General features: G+C 62.2%; 1 protein-coding gene across 1 annotated transcript; it reads left to right on the top strand.

Moving 5' to 3' along the window:
- The first annotated feature begins 1,240 nt into the window (after positions 1 to 1,240).
- On the top strand, positions 1,241 to 15,488 carry HDAC11 (histone deacetylase 11). Its single transcript, XM_069562284.1, has 10 exons — positions 1,241 to 1,429; positions 2,346 to 2,494; positions 5,283 to 5,383; positions 9,550 to 9,666; positions 11,082 to 11,124; positions 11,346 to 11,422; positions 12,300 to 12,362; positions 12,586 to 12,682; positions 13,497 to 13,675; positions 13,883 to 15,488. Coding segments are annotated over exons 1-10 (1,044 nt in total). The 5' UTR covers positions 1,241 to 1,427; the 3' UTR covers positions 14,099 to 15,488.
- Positions 15,489 to 17,126: the final 1,638 nt, after the last annotated feature.

Here is a 17,126-nt window from a genome sequence, read left to right as displayed (position 1 = left end):
GCTTCACCTTGAGACAAAGAAATGAAGGACCAGTTGCCCAAGGCCACAGCGCTGGCAGGCTGCTGGCTGGGTCTGGATTTAATCCAGGCCTGAACCTCAGTGACCTCATGATAAACTTGGGGTGATGATGGAGCCCCCCGGTAGTATTAGGTTGTGAGAGTCCAGTGAAAGTGAAAAGGGCTAGTCGCTCAGTCATGTCTGACTCTTTGCAACCCCTTGGACTGTAGCCTGTCAGACTCCTCTGTCCATAGGATTCTCCAGGCAAGAATCCTGGAGTGGGTAGCCTTTCCCTTCTCCAGGGAATCTTCCCCACCCAGGGATCAAACCCAGGTCTCCTGAGTTGGAGGCAGTCTGTTTACGTTCTGAGCCGCGAGGGGAGCTCTGAGAGTCCAGTGCTGACACGCAATCAGGTGATAGGAACGTGGAGGACACCGTTCAAACGACAGTGCCCTTCCCCTTCATAGGGACCCCCAGTCTCCAGGCCCGTCACACCTACACTCTCACACAGCCAGCAGGGATCCCAGCTGCCCTGTGCCTGGCAGCCCTGGGGTCAGCTGCTCCTGTGTGCTGGGCGGGGCGGCTGGGCCTTCAGAGAAGCCCATTGTCTCCATCTTCTGGGGCTCTATTGTTGGGGCCTCCTCCCAGGGCGCAGCCCCAAGACACTCAGCTGTTACCCGGCTAGTCTTGGCTTCCCGAGCTGGAGGAGGGGTGAACGTGCAGATGATAGACAAGATCACCAGTCTGGTTCTACTGATAAGGACACGGAGGCTCGGAGAGGCTAAAGGACTGAGTGAGGAGCGCTTGTCTCAACTCAGAGCTGCCGGACGAGGCTGGGCAGTGGGAGCGGGGGACCTCGAGGCAGCGAGGTCATGCATCGTATTAGGTCGGAAATGTCAAGGCCAGAACACCCGGCCCCCGACCTCATCCCGCTAGTGGAAACAGAGACCCTAGAGCTCAGACGCTCGCCCAGCTGGGGTCGGGGTCACATAGCGACTCCGCCTCCGAGCCCGCCCGGAAGCCGGGCGTCCCTAGCTCCCCGGATCTCCCGGCCTTGGGACCACTAAGACCGGCCGGGAGGGCCGGGGCGGGGCTATTGCTCGTGTTCCAGTTCTGCGACGAGCGGCCCTCCCCCTAAGGGGCGCGGCTTTCGAGCAGAGCGAGATCTCACTGGATGTTTGCCTGCGGAAGGCGGGACTTGGCGCTTGAAGGACGTTGGGGGCGTGGCCTCCGTCGGCGCCGCCCGAGAGCTCGGCGCGGGACTCCGACCCTCTGTGACGCAGGCCCGAGTGGGGGCGGGGCCGGGCCGAGCCTCTCGAGCTCCGCCCCCAGCGGAGGCGGCCGAGGCCGGGGGCGTGTCCTGGGCGGGGCCGCGCCCCGCCCCGCCCGGTCGCGGAGCGGTGGCGGCGCAGGGAGGGCCCGGCCCCGGGATGTGAGTGCGGCGGGGGCGGGGGCGCGGGCTGGGGCGCCGGCCAGGCCGCGGGGGTTCCCAGGGGTCCCCGCGGGCGGGCGCACCGGTGCGCGGGCGGCCGAGCGAGCCGGCCAGGTGCGGGCCCAGGTGCGGCGGGCGCTCGGGCCGCTTGGCCCGGGTCAGCGCCCCGCGTGCCGCGGCCAGCCCAGCGCCACTCATCTGCGGCGCACGGGGCGCTGACCGGGCGGGGGCCCGCGAGGTGCGCGGCTCGGCGTCTGTCCTCGGGGCCCCCAGCAGAGCGGAGGCCCCCGCGGTGGCAAGCCGGCTCTCTGTGCCCTGTGCGGCGGCTGCGGAGGTGTGATGGGGGTCAGCTGGCGCGGAGGGCCCGAGGTGACCCCATCCCTGGCTCCGGGTTGGGCCGCAGCCTGCGTGAGCCCGAGCTGCTGTTTCTGGGAACTGTCCCCCTCGCTTGTCAGGGATAGATAGGGCGCGTTCTGTGCTCGGTTGAGTGCGTTATCTCAGCCCTCCCGACAGACAGCCCAGGAAAGCCAGGCCTAAGGCCGCACAGCTGTTGGTTGTAACTTGTCATGCGGAGGTGAGGTGCTGAGGCTTGCACCCCAACACACCTGGTGCACATGGGCTGCTCCAGAGACCGGGGTGACCTTGGGGTGCCCCTGGTCCTCTCTCTGAGCCTCTGGTGGGGAGGTGGTGCCTGCACCCACCCCGGGCGGCTGCCAGGATTGGGCCGGACGGTTCAGGGAGTTCAGTAGGGAGCCACTATCTTAGTGTTGCTGCTCGGGCCCTTCTGCTGCTGCCCGGGGAGCCAGAGGCGCTGGGTCCGGGCTGTGTGCGGCCTGAGCTTGCTGGCGCGAAGGTGCGGCTGCTCCCACTCTGAGGCTGCTCCTGTCTGTGCGTGTCTGTCCCCATGCCCACGAAGGCCACACTCCACCCAGCTGTACCAGCACGTGCCGGACTCACGCTGGCCCATTGTGTACTCGCCGCGCTACAACATAACCTTCCTGGGCCTGGAGAGGCTGCACCCCTTTGACGCAGGAAAATGGGGCAAAGTGATCAGCTTCCTGAAAGGTATGGAAGGCCCCCCCCTCCCCGGGACCTGCATCCGCTCCCTGCAGCCCACCTGCCACCACTGCCCACTGCTGCCTTTCCCTCACGCAAGCTTCAGACGCTCCCGCTCCAGCCTCAGCCCTGACTGCCTTCCACCCGTGCTGTCATGAGGATCTCTCCAACACAGCCCTCTGAGCACGACCTGGCCCCGCAGCACACCTTAACCGGCTCCTGTGCCCTGGGGACCCAAGCCCTGTCTCTGCCCCTGGAGACCAGTAGCAGGGGAGCTGGTTGCCATGGGGCCAGGGAAGCTGACCTCTGGAGGGATGCACTGTCCATGCCCCACAGAGTCCGAGAATCCTGGAGCTGGACCACCTTTGCTCCAACACCACTGATGAAAAATCTAGGAAACTGGGCCCAGAAAGGTCTGACCCTCAGAGCTCTAGCCTCATCCCATTTGTGGCTCATTCTCTGAGTAGGGTAATGCTGTGGGGAGTGCGCTGTTTCAACCGTGGTTTGTAATCCAGGGTTGAAAATTCAAGCATCTCAGTAGACTGGTGGAGGAAAAAAAAAAAAAAGATACTCCAGTTTCCTATATTGGGGTTCTTTAACTGAGGGAAATAGGAAGTATTACGTGAAGCGTTACCTGGCATTGGATGAAGCGCTGAATATCTCGACATCACACAATGCCTTTGGTCACGTCCTGGGGGATGTTTCATTTGGGGGCTAGCCCACCTTTAACACCTAAGCCCATCTCCCACTTTAACAAATTTAGAGCGAGCCTCCGGCCCTGCACCTTGCAGAAAATAGTCACAGTGGAGATTAAGGACACTGTGGCCTTCGTATTTTTTTGTTTTTGTTTGTTTTTAGTTTCGCTTACCTTCTGTTTCTGGCAGGCGATACTGATTTTCCACTTGCAGTAGTGACCAGAGTGCTTATTCGCAGGAAAAGATTATGTAGAAAAGAGAACAAGTGTGCAGGCCTGGGAAGAGCTCGGGGGGGTGGGGGGGGGAGGGGTCATGGAGCCAGCCTGCCTCCCCCTGACCGTTCCCTCCTGGGGGTGGAAGCTCGCAGCTGTAACCACTGGACCTCCAGGGAGTTCGCTCACGCCTCCCTGAATGAGGTCCTTCCCTCTCTGCTTGCAGCGGGCCTGAGGCTTTCCGCAGATTGCCCCTTCTCGGGCTCACATGTTGCCCTGCAGTGCAACCTAAGGGTGCCTTGTCCCCATCACTGAGGTGACCGTCTTTCTGAATTTGCTTCCTTCTCTGATGAGGATGTAGGTAGAGAGGAGGCAGGGCCACGTGGTGAAGGGCCTTGGGTACTGCCAGGAACAGAGCTGGTCTTTTGGGGGAAGGCAGTAGGGAGCCTTAAGCTGAAACTCCAGTACTTTGGCCACCTCATGCAAAGAGTTGACTCACTGGAGAAGACTTTGATGCTGGGAGGGATTAGGGGCAGGAGGAGAAGGGGACGACCGAGGATGAGATGGCTGGATGGCATCACTGACTTGATGGACACAACTCTGAGTGAACTCCGGGAGTTGGTGATGGACAGGGAGGCCTGGCGTGCTGCAATTCATGGGGTTGCAAAGAGTCGGACACGACTGAGCGACTGAACTGAACTGAACTGAGTAGGGAGCCATGAAATGTTCCGGGCTCTCCATGGAGCTCTCTGTGGGAGACGGAGGGAACCAGGTGGTGTCTAGGATCTTCCAGGTGGCTCCGTAGTAAAGAATCTGCCTGCCAGTGCCGGAGACGCAGGTTCGATCCCTGATCTGGGAAGATCCCCAGAGGGGAAAATAGCAACCCACTCCAGCATTCTGCCTAGGAAGTCCCGTGGACAGAGGAGCCTGGCGGGCTACAGTCCATGGGGTCGTGGAGTCGGACACGACTAAGTGGCTAAACAATGGCAAGCCGGATTCTACCAGGGTTTGTTTCTGAGAGTGACATATTAGTACTGGTCCCGTAGATTCTGACCTGGTCCTTCAGTTTCCCTAGAACCAGAGCGTCACGGATCCGTTCTCAGTGCCCTGGACAGAGCACTCCCTCCCTTCTGTCTGACTTCTTCTGTTGCAAAAAGGAGGGAATTTTGTCTGGTGTGTGTGGGGGGTGACGCCATAGTGTGGCGCTTCCCAAATATCAGCTCACCACTCTTGGGACCATGCCATCAACTCATACCACCTGTTCCGTTATTTGCATCAGAGTTTTTATCGACCTAGCCTTCATTTTTAAAAACTTAAATAAGCCTGTTTTAAAAGGAAACATTGTGTCATCTCAATGGAAAAAGCCAGTTTCATTTGCCAGAAACAGAAGGTCACGGTAAAAAAATAAATGCAATGAAAGTAGCGGTGTATTCCAGCTCGGGCGGCTTTCTGTTGTGAGAGGCTGTGAAACGATTGCTGCTGGTGAGGGGGTTAAAAAAAGGGAGAGGAGCAAGGATCAGGCAAGAGCCCCACACACGACACCCCCCATGACGTCACCCCAAGGGGGAGGAGACTCACTCAGAGTTTTTCTCACCTTGAGACGCAGCATTAGTGACCCCTGTGCCACCTGCCTCTGCAAGTTGCCCAGCCACGCCTGAGCTCACCCCCGGCTCTCAGCGGCCTGGGACACCGGAGGATCGCTGGGCACAATGTCCTATGCCCCCTGGCCCGAGGGCCTGGCAGCTCTCTCCACACTGGCCTGAGAGGTGGCCCAAGCCAGCAGGGGCCACCTTCTCCTGGGGCAGCGCTGCCAAGGCCACGTCTGAGCCCGCGGGAGGGGCTGGGGCTGGAGGCCAGCAGGGGTGCATGGTGCCTGCTTTGTGGTTTCAGAGGAGAAGCTGCTGTCAGACAGCACGCTGGTGGAGGCGCGGGAGGCCTCGGACGAAGACCTGCTGGTGGTGCACACGAGGCGCTATCTCAACGAGCTGAAGGTACGGGGCCTGGGGGCGGCCAGGCGGGAGGCGGGGACGCAGGCTCCAGGGGCTCCGCTCCTGTCCCTGCGCAGGGTGGGCGTGTGAGTCTGCAGTCCCCATCGGGAGCCAGGGGCCCTAGGAGGGCAGGTACCAGGGATGCGCATGGCTGCTCCTGGGGGTCGTGAGCCCCCATCCCTGGGAGCATGAAAGCATGAACGCCCCCTGGGGATCGAAGCTTCGCCGGCATTTGGGGCTTCTGCCTCAGTGACTTTCCACCTGGCCTCTGTGGACAGGCCTCCAAGACCCCTGCTGGGGTGATGGGTGGCGGCCCCCAGCTCCTTGTCTCCCTCCAGCCACGTCTGTGCCACCTTGGCCTGTATTTATGTATTTATGTTGGGTTGAAGCTGAAGATTCTGTTTCAAGGCTTCTACTGCTAGAGACTTGGAAACTGTTGCGCTGAAAGCTGGTTTTTGCGCCCCAGCTGGGAACGTACCCAAGTGGTCAGGCGGGTGGTGGGTGGTATGGAGCGAACCCGAGCTCCAACCCCTCCCAGGCGGTGGCTGCCACCCAGTTCCTCCGTGGGCCTGGCTTCCAAAGAGAAGCCAGGAATGCAGACCGGCGGGTGACGGCACCTGATTTCTCATCGGAAGGTTTGCGAATCCGCCTGCAGGCTACCTGTGACGACCTCTTTCTAGAGGAGCCACACGGCTCCCGACCTCTTTCTAGAGGAGCCGCACGGCTCCTGTCTGTGTGCTTCCGAGGGCAGAGACGTTGTTGGGCCCCTCTGTGGGGGCGGAGGGCAGGCGGGGCTGGGGGCGGTGTCAGAACTCGGTGGGTCGAGGATGCCCCGGGTTCTCTGCCCCAGGGAGCGTGGACCCCTGACACATAGCGCTGGGCTTCCAGCGCCTCATCTTAGAGCCAGAGTGGACGCCTGAGGTCACCAGGCCCCGCCCCCAAGGTGGGCAAGCCTGCAGAGGCCACACCTGCTCGAGGGCACCCAGGCTGTCCTGCAGGCCCCGGGGGGACCCGAGACAGGCCACCGCAGGAGCTCCTGGGCTCCTGGTCGCGCCTGCTGCCCCTTGTCCTCCCACGCGCCAGCCCGAGCGGTGAGAATTCTAGATGGAACCTTGGCAGCTTGTGCTCCTGAAAGATTACCAGGAAGAGGATGAAGCCTGGCTGCCGGGAGAGCGAAGGGTGCGAGGCCCTGGCAGGAAGCCCAGCACTTGGCTGCCCTGGTTTCCCGGACCTGCGTGGTCACAGTCCACAGCCCAGGGGTGAGGCCAGGAGGACATGCCTGCCAGAGTCCAGAGGGTGAGGGTGGGGCCAGGGCGAGGCCGGGACCAAGGGGCGGGGCTGGAGGGAGCGCCCAGAGAAAGCTGGGCGGGGCTGGGCTCCATCTGTTTGGAGGTCCTTTCAGGGAACAATGGGGGCTGACCGCATGCCTGGCCTTGGGCCCCCCAGCACCCTGAAGGCAGCTTTCTAGGTGCTACGTGATAATACAAGCAAGTATTTACAGGTAGAGTCTCAAGTAGAAAACCTACATCAAGGGCAGAAGGAGCATTCAGATATGCAAATGTATCCAAGAGGCCACGGCCGAGCTACATATCCGGAGCTCCCTGGGCCAGAGCAAAAGGAGAAACACGATGATTTCCACATGACCTACTAAGGCAAAGAAGTATTCAGTCATGCAACACTTCCATATGGCATTCTGACTGTGTATTGGGTGCCAAAACAAAGCAATAAGCAACGTTTCCTGCTGCCATGGATTCGCATTTCCTGCTGCAAGACTGAAAAGAAGTAACGGTCAAAAGCATCTGAGAGCGACGGAGGGGAAAGAAAGGGCCACTGGGCAGAGGCGCGCTTGTGCAGGCCGAGCGACCCGGGAGCAACAGGGGAAAGAAAGGGCCACTGGGCAGAGGCGCGCTCGCGCAGGCCGAGCGACCCGGGAGCAACAGGGGAAAGAAAGGGCCACTGGGCAGAGGCGCGCTCGTGCAGGCCGAGCGGTTCGAGCGGGCCTCACAGAGCAGGCGGGCTGTGAGCCGAGACCAGAGAATGACGAGAAGGTGATACTTGCGGCGTCTCAGAGGAAGGCGGTTGTAGGGACTCAGGCCAGGAGTGGGAGGGGGCTCAGCCTCCCAAAGGGGAGAGTGAGGGAGTGGGCTGGGCAGGCATCTGGGGGAGGGCATTCTGAGCGAGCAGGAGGAGGAGCAGGGGCAAGGGCCCTGAGGCAGGAGTGTCCCAGCAGCAGTGACACCGCTAGATTGGAGGGAACGGAAGGGAGGCGGTAGGAGGCGGGGTCAGATGAGGGTTAGGACCAGCGAGGGCCTGTGGTTGCTGCACCTTTGCTCTGAGGGCAGTGGGAGCCCAGGAGTGTTTCAAGCATGAGGACGCGATCTGACCTGGGTTTCCAAAGCTTGCTTGGCAGCTGTGATGGGAATAGATGAGACCGGCTATCAGGATGAAATCAGGAGCGCAAGAGGAAGGGGGTGGTTGCCGTGATCCTGGTGGGAGAGCCTGGGCGCTCAGACAAGGCTGGAAGCAGCCGTGGCCGGGGGCGGACATGGCAGGACCCGGGGTTTGTTGTGAAGTTGGAACAACAGGACTTTCTTGGGCTCGGATTGGGTGTGGGGTCTGGAAGCCAAGGATGTCCCGGAAACTGTGGCCGGAGCCCCAGGGAGTCTGGGCGCACCTTTGGCCTTGTTGCTGCCCCCCACGGTGCCCTGAGTTGGTGAGAGCAGAGACACAGACCCCGTGCACAGAGTACCCGAGGGTGAGCCTCCGAGGGTCCCCGGGAAATGGGACCTCCAGGGTTATAGGACAGCTTCTCCACTTCTGCAAAAAAACAGAAATCAAAAAACGCTATTGAGATTTCAGTAGCGATTATGAGTCTGTAGATGAGTTAGGAGAGAACCGCCTTCACAAGGCTAGGTCTTCCACCCCGTGGGCACCGATGTCTTTCCCTTCATTCAGAACTTTACTTTCTTTCAGCAGCATTTTGCAGTTTCCACCGTACGAGTCTTGTACCTGGTTGGTTAATTTATTCTTTTTGATGTCCTTGTAAATGAAATTGCTTTCTTAATTTCCTTTTGGGGCCGGTGGCTTCATTTTCTTTCCTTCTCTGTCCCCTGCTGGCTTGCTGGGGGTGGGAGGGAGGCAGAGGTCGATGTTTTCCTTCGGGGGCTCGTCGCTCCCTTCCAGGGAACAGTCATTCCCTGCTTCCCACGTGCTGGGCTGCTGCTGGGGTTGGTGTGACAGACAGGTGGAGCCCCCGCCTTCCCATTTATGGGTCCTCCACACACGTGCAACACATATGCCCCCGCTCACTCACACGTGGTCTTGCAGCTGTCCAGCCAGACCGTGCTCTCCCTCCCCCAGCAAAGCTGTCACATTGCAGGTCAGCACCTCCCCACCAGGCTGCTGTGTGTCCGTGAGGACAGACCAGCTCCATCTCCAGGCCTGGTGCCTCCCCAGGCTCTTGGGAAACATCTGCCAGGTGCCAGGGTCCCTGCAGGGCTCTGCCTAGCATTGGTGGAGAGCAGGGTCTGGATCGCAGGTGTTCCCAGCCAGGCAGGAGAGGTCTAGGACCAGGGTGCATGGACACTTGCCCAGGGCCCGGGAGGTCGAAGGGAGGCTATATTCTGGTCTGGGTGCCCCAGGCCCTCCTGCCTCGGCAGCAGGGGGTGAGAGCGTGCAGCCCCATCTGAAGGGATAGCTGACTCCGGGTGGATGAAGGGGCGTGCTGCGCTGGGGCACCAGCAGCCCTGGGCGTCCAGTCCGGACTCTGTCGATGACTCGCTGTGACCTTGTAAAGAAGGATCCTCCTTCCTTATCCCCTCTCCCTGACCCCGCAGGGCCTTGCTGCCCCGGGGTGCGGGCCAGGCCAGTTCTGAGTAGGCTGGGTGGTGACCGGTCGTCCCCTGCAGTTCTCCTTCTGGACACAAGAGGGCAGCCGAGGGCCTTGGCCCATGAGGCCCTTCGCTGACTTCACTTTAAGAACACCCTGTTGTGAGCATCTCTGTGCCGAACCTGAAGTTCAGCCACGGTGGGAGGGCCCCCATTTCTCACCCGAGGAGCTGCACTTGCCCACAGCCCCCCAGGCGCCCTGAATCTGGTCCAGGGGGAATCTTCTGCCTCTGGGCCTGTTGGGCAGAGGGAGGCCAAACAGCCCACGTCTCTTCCTGCAGTGGTCCTTTGCTGTCGCGACCATCACAGAGATCCCCCCGGTCATCTTCCTGCCCAACTTCCTGGTGCAGAGGAAGGTGCTCAGGCCCCTGCGGACCCAGACGGGAGGAACCATAATGGTAGGTGGGGCGTGGGGGGCGGTGGCTGGGCGGGAGCCCCCAGCCCCGGCTCCTTCGCTCCCTGGGCCTTTGCCCACCTGGGGTTTTCCCTCCAGAATGCCTCGTCCTGCTGAGTAGTTGAGCAAAATTACAAATGTTCTTCAAGGCGGCAACAGGAACTTTCTTCCAAAGCTTCTCCCATAGAAATCACTGCTCTTCCCCCAAGACCCCCTGTTAGAGTATTTGCTGGTGTGTAAGAGGCGTCCTTAACCAGCTGGCCCCCCCAGGAGTGTGTCCAAAAACTGCAGCTCTGAGCTTCTCACATTTCAGATGAAAACAAAGCCGTGATCTCGGCGGTGGATGGTGGCCCTCACCCGCGTCAGGGTGTGGCCGTCACCAACACTCGCGGCAAAAGTGGGTTTCACACCACGTGTCAGCTCGGTCCAGTTGCTCAGTCGTGTCTGACTCTTGGTGACCCCATGGACTGCAGCGCACCAGGCCTCCCTGTCTATCACCAACTCCCAGAGTTTACTCAAACTCATGTCCATTGAGTCAGCAATGTCATCCAACCATCTCATCCTCTGTCGGCCCCCTCTCCTCCCACTTTCAATCTTTCCCAGCATCAGGGTCTTTTCCAATGAATCAGCTCTTCACATCAGGTGGCCAAAGTATCAGAGTTTCAGCTTCAGCATCAGTCCTTCCAATGAAAGTCAGCCACAGACAGTGAGGAAAAGAAGTGGAAATGATTGAAGGGTACAGTGATCTAACCCAGACCTGGATCAACACCGGCTGACCCCTTGTAGTTTTCTTCTTAGCTTTGCAAATCTGTGCACTTTCAAAGTTTATTAGAATATTCCTGCTCACCCCAGAATGATGGGTTCCTACATGATTTTAGGACTAGAGCAACGGTATTTCCGTGAGCAAAATTGTGTCTGTTTTCCCTTCGAAAGCCACGTGAGAATCCTTGTCAGCTCGCATGCAAGCCTGAGAACGGAACTCTGGTTTCCTCCAGTTCCCTCACACAGTTACACAGGGGTCTACGCTTTGCAGGTGGCTCAGTGGCAAAGAATCCACCTGCCAGTGCGGGAGCCACAGGAGATGTGGGTTTGATCCCTGGGTTGGGAAGGTCCCCTGGACGAGGGAACGGCAGCCCCCTCCAGCATTCTGGCCTGGGAAATCGTGTGGGCAGGGCAGCCTGGTGGGCTGCAGTGCTCGAGGTCAGAGTCGGACGCTACTGAGCGCGCTCACGACGCGCTGCCGTCTCAGAGGCCAGCCGGGGGGTTGCCGGGTGGGGGTGGGTGGTGCCCCCCGTACCCCACCTCACAGCTCATCCGCACCTTGGAGCTGCCTGCAGTGTTCACGGGGGCAGTGAGTCAGCGCAGGAGTGAGTGAAGCGCTCGGCCCCTGCCTGCCTCAGCCTGTGCTTGTTTTCAAAGGCGGGGAAGCTGGCAGTGGACCGCGGCTGGGCCATCAACGTAGGTGAGTGCCCCAGGGCTGGGCCTGGGGCCTGGTGGCAGCTGCTCGGATGCCGTGATGGCAGAGCTGCCCCCCGACCCAGGGACCCGGGGGCGGTGACCTGCCCCGGGGGGGGTCCGTTTGCCTGGCCAGCCTGGAGGCCCAGAGCTGTCCCTGGGAGGACGGAGGGGGCACCTGGGGCGTGCCCTTGCCCAGCCCTGCCCACTCCATGACTGTCCTCGCAGGCGGCGGCTTCCACCACTGCTCCAGCGACCGGGGAGGGGGCTTCTGCGCCTACGCGGACATTACACTTGCCATCAAGGTGCGTCCGAGCGCTCGTGACAGGCGGGGGCGAGGGTGATCGTCTCCAAGAGCCTCCCTGAACGCCCCCCAGCCCAGTGTTCTCAGCACACTTTCTCACGAAGGGAGTCGAGGCCCCGAATGGGAGGGAGCTCACCTGGGTCCCTCAGCTGGGCTGAGACTCAAACGTGGACGTGACACCTGCTCGTGTCTGTTGCCTGTGGGCCTTCTCCAGGGGCCGGGGACCGGAGGAGAGCAGCTTACAGGACGCCACTAGATTATTAACAGGAGACAGGGCTCTGCTCCAGGAGAGCGGGGAGGAGACAGGGATCAAGACCTTGATGGTGGCGACAGTGACTGGCATCTGCGGGGCTCACCCCTTCACCCTCAGGGAACGGGGCCGGCAGGGCTGAGGGCACAGCCCGAAGGGGCAGTGTTGGCCGTGGCCTCCGCGGCTGTCAGGAGCCAGCGCTCTGCCAGCACCCGCGTCGGGGCTCAGGCTGGGTGTCCATGTGGTCCCCGCGGCTCCTGTTCACCCGGCGTGGGAACGGATGAGGAGGAGGGGCAGTAGACCCTGGCCGTTTGGAGAGGGAGAGGCCAGGAGGCCTGGCGGGAGGGGAGGGCAGGGGAAGGAAGGGCTTCCCCGAGGCGGTGGCTCTAGGGCCGGGCCCCTGTAAGAAGGCGGAGACGGCAAGACGGAGCTCCGGGTGCAGCTGGGAGGCGGTCCCCGCTGCAGACACACACAGGCTCCTCTGAGCCCCACAGACCTCCCGGCAGCCTGGGGTCTCCCGCAAGCACGGAGGCGCTCCCAGCCCACCCCGTCGCCGACCAGGGCCCCTGGGGGACCGCGCCCTCTCGCCCGGGGGGTCCTCACCTCTCCCCTCTCTTGCCCTGGGCAGTTCCTGTTTGACCGAGTGGAGGGCATCTCCAAAGCCACCATCGTGGACCTCGACGCCCATCAGGTGAGCGCCCGGCGGGGCTGGGGTCTCCCTCTCCCCAGGCGGCCTCCGACACACGGCCCCACCCGGTGGGGTTCCCCACCCCCAGGAACACCCCTGAGCCCCAGGCTGGGCCTCTGCTGCCCCTCCACCACCCCCCGCCCAGGGGGCGTTCCCTGCGGCGTGCTGGGGGGTCCTGGCCTGGCCCCGGGTGGCCTGCCCTGAGCGCCTTCTGTGTCCCCACCAGGGCAACGGGCACGAGCGCGACTTCATGGGCGACAAGCGCGTGTACATCATGGACGTGTATAACCGCCACATCTACCCCGGGGACCGCTTCGCCAAGCGTGAGTGCCCCCCCACCCCAGCGCGCCCGCCTGAGCTGGGCTCTGTCTGCCGGGCTTCCCTTGCGTGCCGGGCCCTGCAGATGTCACTTCACTTCTTGACCCTCGCCATCCCAGGGAGGGGGAGGCCATCCCCACTTCACAGACAAGGAAACTGAGACCCGAGAGGTCGCTTGACCCACGGAAGACCGTGTAACAGCCCCCCCGCCAAAGCACGCGGTGAATCCCTCTGCTGGGGTGGCCGCCTGGAGAATAGAGTGGGATTTTCTCCCGGGCATGCAGCTGTCCGGTCGAAAATAGGGAAGGACAAGAAAGAAACAGAAAAATGTAGAAGTAGAAAACGCAAGATAAGATGGCAGAAATCAGCTCAAACGTGACAGTTAAATAAATGCCAGTGGGTTAAACTCATCGATTAAAAGGCAGGAGACCCTTTGATGAAGCTTTGAAGACAGGGGGACCTGCCCACCCTGTGGGGAGGGGACATTTACGCAGAAAGCGCCTGTGGGTGACTCAGCCACTCTGTGGCCCCAGGGACCCGATTCCGAACTGAATCTCACCTCGAGCGGACTGGCTTCGGACCCGAGGGCACATGGGGTGTCTGTGTCTCCGGAGAGAGCTCACGGAGGCAGTGAGCCCAGGTGCCTGGTGTGGGTCCCTGAGCCCCAGGCAGTGTTCCATCCGCTGTCCTTGTGCTCTGTTAGCTTACTTTTGGGTGGGTGAGCGGCTGAGCAGCGCTAGAGTCAGACGGGAAAGCAGGCAGTGCCCCCAGCCCCCGTTTCCCGGCTGCACGCTGGGGCATCGCTGTCTCCCCTGCCAGAGGCCATCAGGCGGAAGGTGGAGCTGGAGTGGGGCACGGAGGATGACGAGTACCTGCAGAAGGTGGAGAGGAACCTGGAGAAAGCTCTGCAGGAGCACCGCCCCGACGTGGTGGTGTACAACGCGGGCACGGACATCCTTGAGGGCGACCGCCTCGGCGGGCTGGCCATCAGTCCACAGGTGCGTCCCGGGGCGGGGCGGGGGCAGGCTCTGCTCTGGGGACTCAGCAGCGACGGGAACGTGGGTGGCACGGGCGTTCCTCCTGAGGCCAGAGGGCTGGGCGGCAGCAGCAGCATGGAGCGGGCTTAGACTCACAGCAGGACTTCCACCACCCTGAGGGTCCGAGCCTGCCTGAGCCCATCTTCCCTGTCCCCCGCACCCACCCAGGGCGTTGTGAAGCGGGACGAGCTGGTGTTCCGGATAGTCCGTGGCCGCCAGCTGCCCATCCTCATGGTGACCTCGGGCGGCTACCAGAAGCGCACGGCCCGCATCATCGCCGACTCCATCCTTAACCTGTATGGCCTGGGGCTCATCGGGCCCGAGTCTGCTAGCGTCTCAGCACAGAACTCAGACACGCCTCTGCTGCCCCTGGAGGTGCCCTGACCACGCTGCCCTCTCGGAGGCTCCCCGCCTGCAGCCCGTCCACCCACCCACCAGCCTCCCAGCGCATCTCCTCCTCCAGCCGAGGGGTCGGGGGCGCCTTGCACAGCTCCGCTCTCCCCCCGCCCCGGGTATTGGGGACTCCGGGCCCCTCTGCAGATGGGGCAGAGGGCAGGGCCTGAGTCCTGGCAGGACCCACAGGGGCACGGCCTGACCAGACCGCAGAGGTGGTGGTTCTCCCCAGAGGGAGGAGACAGGTGAGGCTCCGGTGCAGGGGGCGCTCCTCAGGGTGGGATGCTCCAGTTTCAGCACAGCACGGCCATTTCAGACTGAGGAGGCTTGCAGGATCGCCCTCCTGCCTCTTCCACACCCTCTCCCCCTCCCGCCAGGGGTGGGCCGTCTAAGAGGGGGCTGAGCCGGGTCTCTCTGGGCAGGGATTCCCAGGCAGCAGGCTCGAGCCCTGGTCCTGGATGTGGGGTCGCGGGGAAGGCGTGCAGGTACAGGTGGGTCTTCCCGTTTGGCTTCTCCATCAGTAAAGGAAGGGCTGGACCCGCTGTCCCTGAGCCCCTCCCCGCTCATGGGAGGGTGGAGAGGGGAGCCTGTTCCACCAACATCTTGCTTGTCCAGAGGGAAGGGCAGGCTCGGGGTTGAGGGGCGGGGGATGAGCTCTGGGCTCAGGGACAGGACAGGCCTGAGCTCTGGAGGCCAGAGGGGTGGAGGGAACCGAGGCCTAGCCCAGGAGACCGCGGAGGGGCAGGTGGCCGGGTGGGGTCCCGCAGGCCTCGAGGCCCAGGTGGGGATTGCGGTGCTGGTGACGCCAGGCTGGGGTTGCTGGGCATGAGCGGAGGGTCTCCATCCTGGCCTGCAGCGGGTAGGGGGTTGGGGGCTGGGGTGAGGCCAGGTAGGGCTACAGCCTCCACTGGTCTCCCTGAAAATGTCAGGCCTGCCCTGCGCCTGGGGTCCCAGGTGGGCCCTGACCTTGTCACCGGCTCTGCTCTGAAGGGGATGCTCTGGACCCCCCAGGAAGCCAGGGTGAGGGAGACATCCAGTGCTCCACGGCCTGGGTGTGCTCTCGGAGATCAGAGTTGGGGGGAGGGAAGGTGGGCCGTCCCTGATCAACCCCCGTGGGGACTCTGCTCCTCGCCACCTGGGGGTGCCCTGAATCCTCCCGCCTTCTCCCTCACACCCCGTCTGCTGTGGGGGTGGGGAGGGTCCCAAGATGACCGAGTGTCACAAACACTTGGACGCCCTGCCCCGCCCCCGCCCCCCGGTCTCTGCACCTAACACCCCTTCTTCCCCAACACGGGCCTGCGACCCCAGGGGGCAGGCGGTGATGGGCTTGTGTCCGTGGAGCCTCTGTTCCAGAGAACCATAAAGGCCCTTCCCGATGCGAGCTGGCTGACGTGTGTTCTTCAGAGGAGGAATCCGTCCCTCCTAAGGATCAAGGAAATAAAGGCTGAAAGTTCACACAGCAAGGGGCCTGGGGCAGCGGCCCGGTGAACGCCAGTGTTTCGTTCTGTCCTCAGAGTCTCCTGGGGAAGGAAGGTCATTGGGCCCATTTTACAGATGAGGCAACTGAGGCTCAGTGAGTTTGTCCCAGGCTCCACATCTAGTGAGTGGTGGAACCAGGCTTGACCGCAGCTCTGCCAGATCCCACAGCATGTTCGCAGCTGCCTCTGATTTAGCAAGGGTGAAGAGAGGGTGCTGTCCAGACAGAGCGGTTTTGGGGCGGGGGCGAGTGGGGATGGGAAGGTGCCAGGCAGGGAGCACATGTAGGGATGGGCTGAGTGGGGGCAGAAGGGTTGGGGCAGGTGGGGAGTGGGACCTTGTCCTCAGCCCGGCAGAGCGGCCAGGGCACCCCCAGCGTTAGGGGCACAGCCTGGGCAGGGAGTGGGTGGTCGCTCGAGGGTCAGTGCCAGGGCAAAGACAAGAGATGAAGACATCGGGGTGGTGGTTGGGGTCCAGGTGAGCCCTGCGCTAGGTGTGAGGCGAGTGAAGGCTGGCAAGGCCATCGTCTCTGTTTACAGATGTAGATGCTGAGGCATGCGATTGGCGGGGGAGGGGAGGGGTTACTTGCTCAGAGCACGCACTGGGAGCTCAAGGGCAGGATTCCCACCAAGGCCTTGGCTCCAGAATCCGCAACTCTTTGCTCGTCTGTGAGATGGGCCTCGAAGGACGCGGTACTCACCCGGAGGGCGGGCCCAGGACTGAACGCCTGGGGGTGCTTGGGACTGCTCGTGACTACGATGGTGACTGCTGTGGGGCAGGAGGAGGGTCTGGGCTGGTTCCCGAGAGGTGTTTGGGGTCTGTTCTTAGGATGTGTGCTCTTTGCAGATGATCCCCCAGGTTATGAAACCCCAAGGGGAATGTACCAAGCCCTGGCCGACCGGGTGGGCAAGAATGGGGCCAGGCTGGGAGGTCTGGGGTCGGACACGTGCTCGGGGGAGAACCCAGGAGCCTGGCAAGCTTGGAAAAGGTCCTGCAAAAAGGAGCCCGTGTGGGCCACATGATGCCTGGAGGTGGTGGGAATTTCTGCAGCAGGTGGCTCCAGAGCGTCCTGAAGAACTGACCTAGGAGGACCCCCGCCCCTACCACGCCCCAAGCTGGGGAGTGGGCAGACCCCTGGGCCCCACGCCCACCAAGTAGGGAGCCCTCCGGGGCCTCTCCGAGCCTCCGTCCTCAGCCGTCCTGGTGGCTTGTGTCCTGAACTTGTGAGGCTGGGCTGGGTGTCCGGGGTGATGTTGGGTGTCCGGGGTGATGTTGGAGCCAGCTCAGAGCCTGACCCCACGTAGCTGCTGCGCGATCGTATCCCCCCGTCATCCCCAAGACCCCAGCGCCAGGCCCGGCTGGAGGCCCTCGAGTCCTGGGAGGTCCTCTCGAGAGAGTTCAGAGCCCTGATCTCAGCTAGGGACCAGTGCGGGTTCTCAGGCAGCACTGCCCACCCAGGGCACCACGCCTGAGGCTGGAGGGCACAGAGGTAGGAAGGGACGTGCCCAGCCTGCCACCCAGGGCGCAAACACAGGCGGGGGCA

The sequence above is a fragment of the Ovis canadensis genome, chromosome 19, assembly GCF_042477335.2.
Source record: "Ovis canadensis isolate MfBH-ARS-UI-01 breed Bighorn chromosome 19, ARS-UI_OviCan_v2, whole genome shotgun sequence".
Classification (NCBI taxonomy): Eukaryota; Metazoa; Chordata; class Mammalia; order Artiodactyla; family Bovidae; genus Ovis; species Ovis canadensis.
Note: the sequence above shows the minus strand (reverse complement) of the source record. Positions and strands in the feature narration are given on the sequence as shown.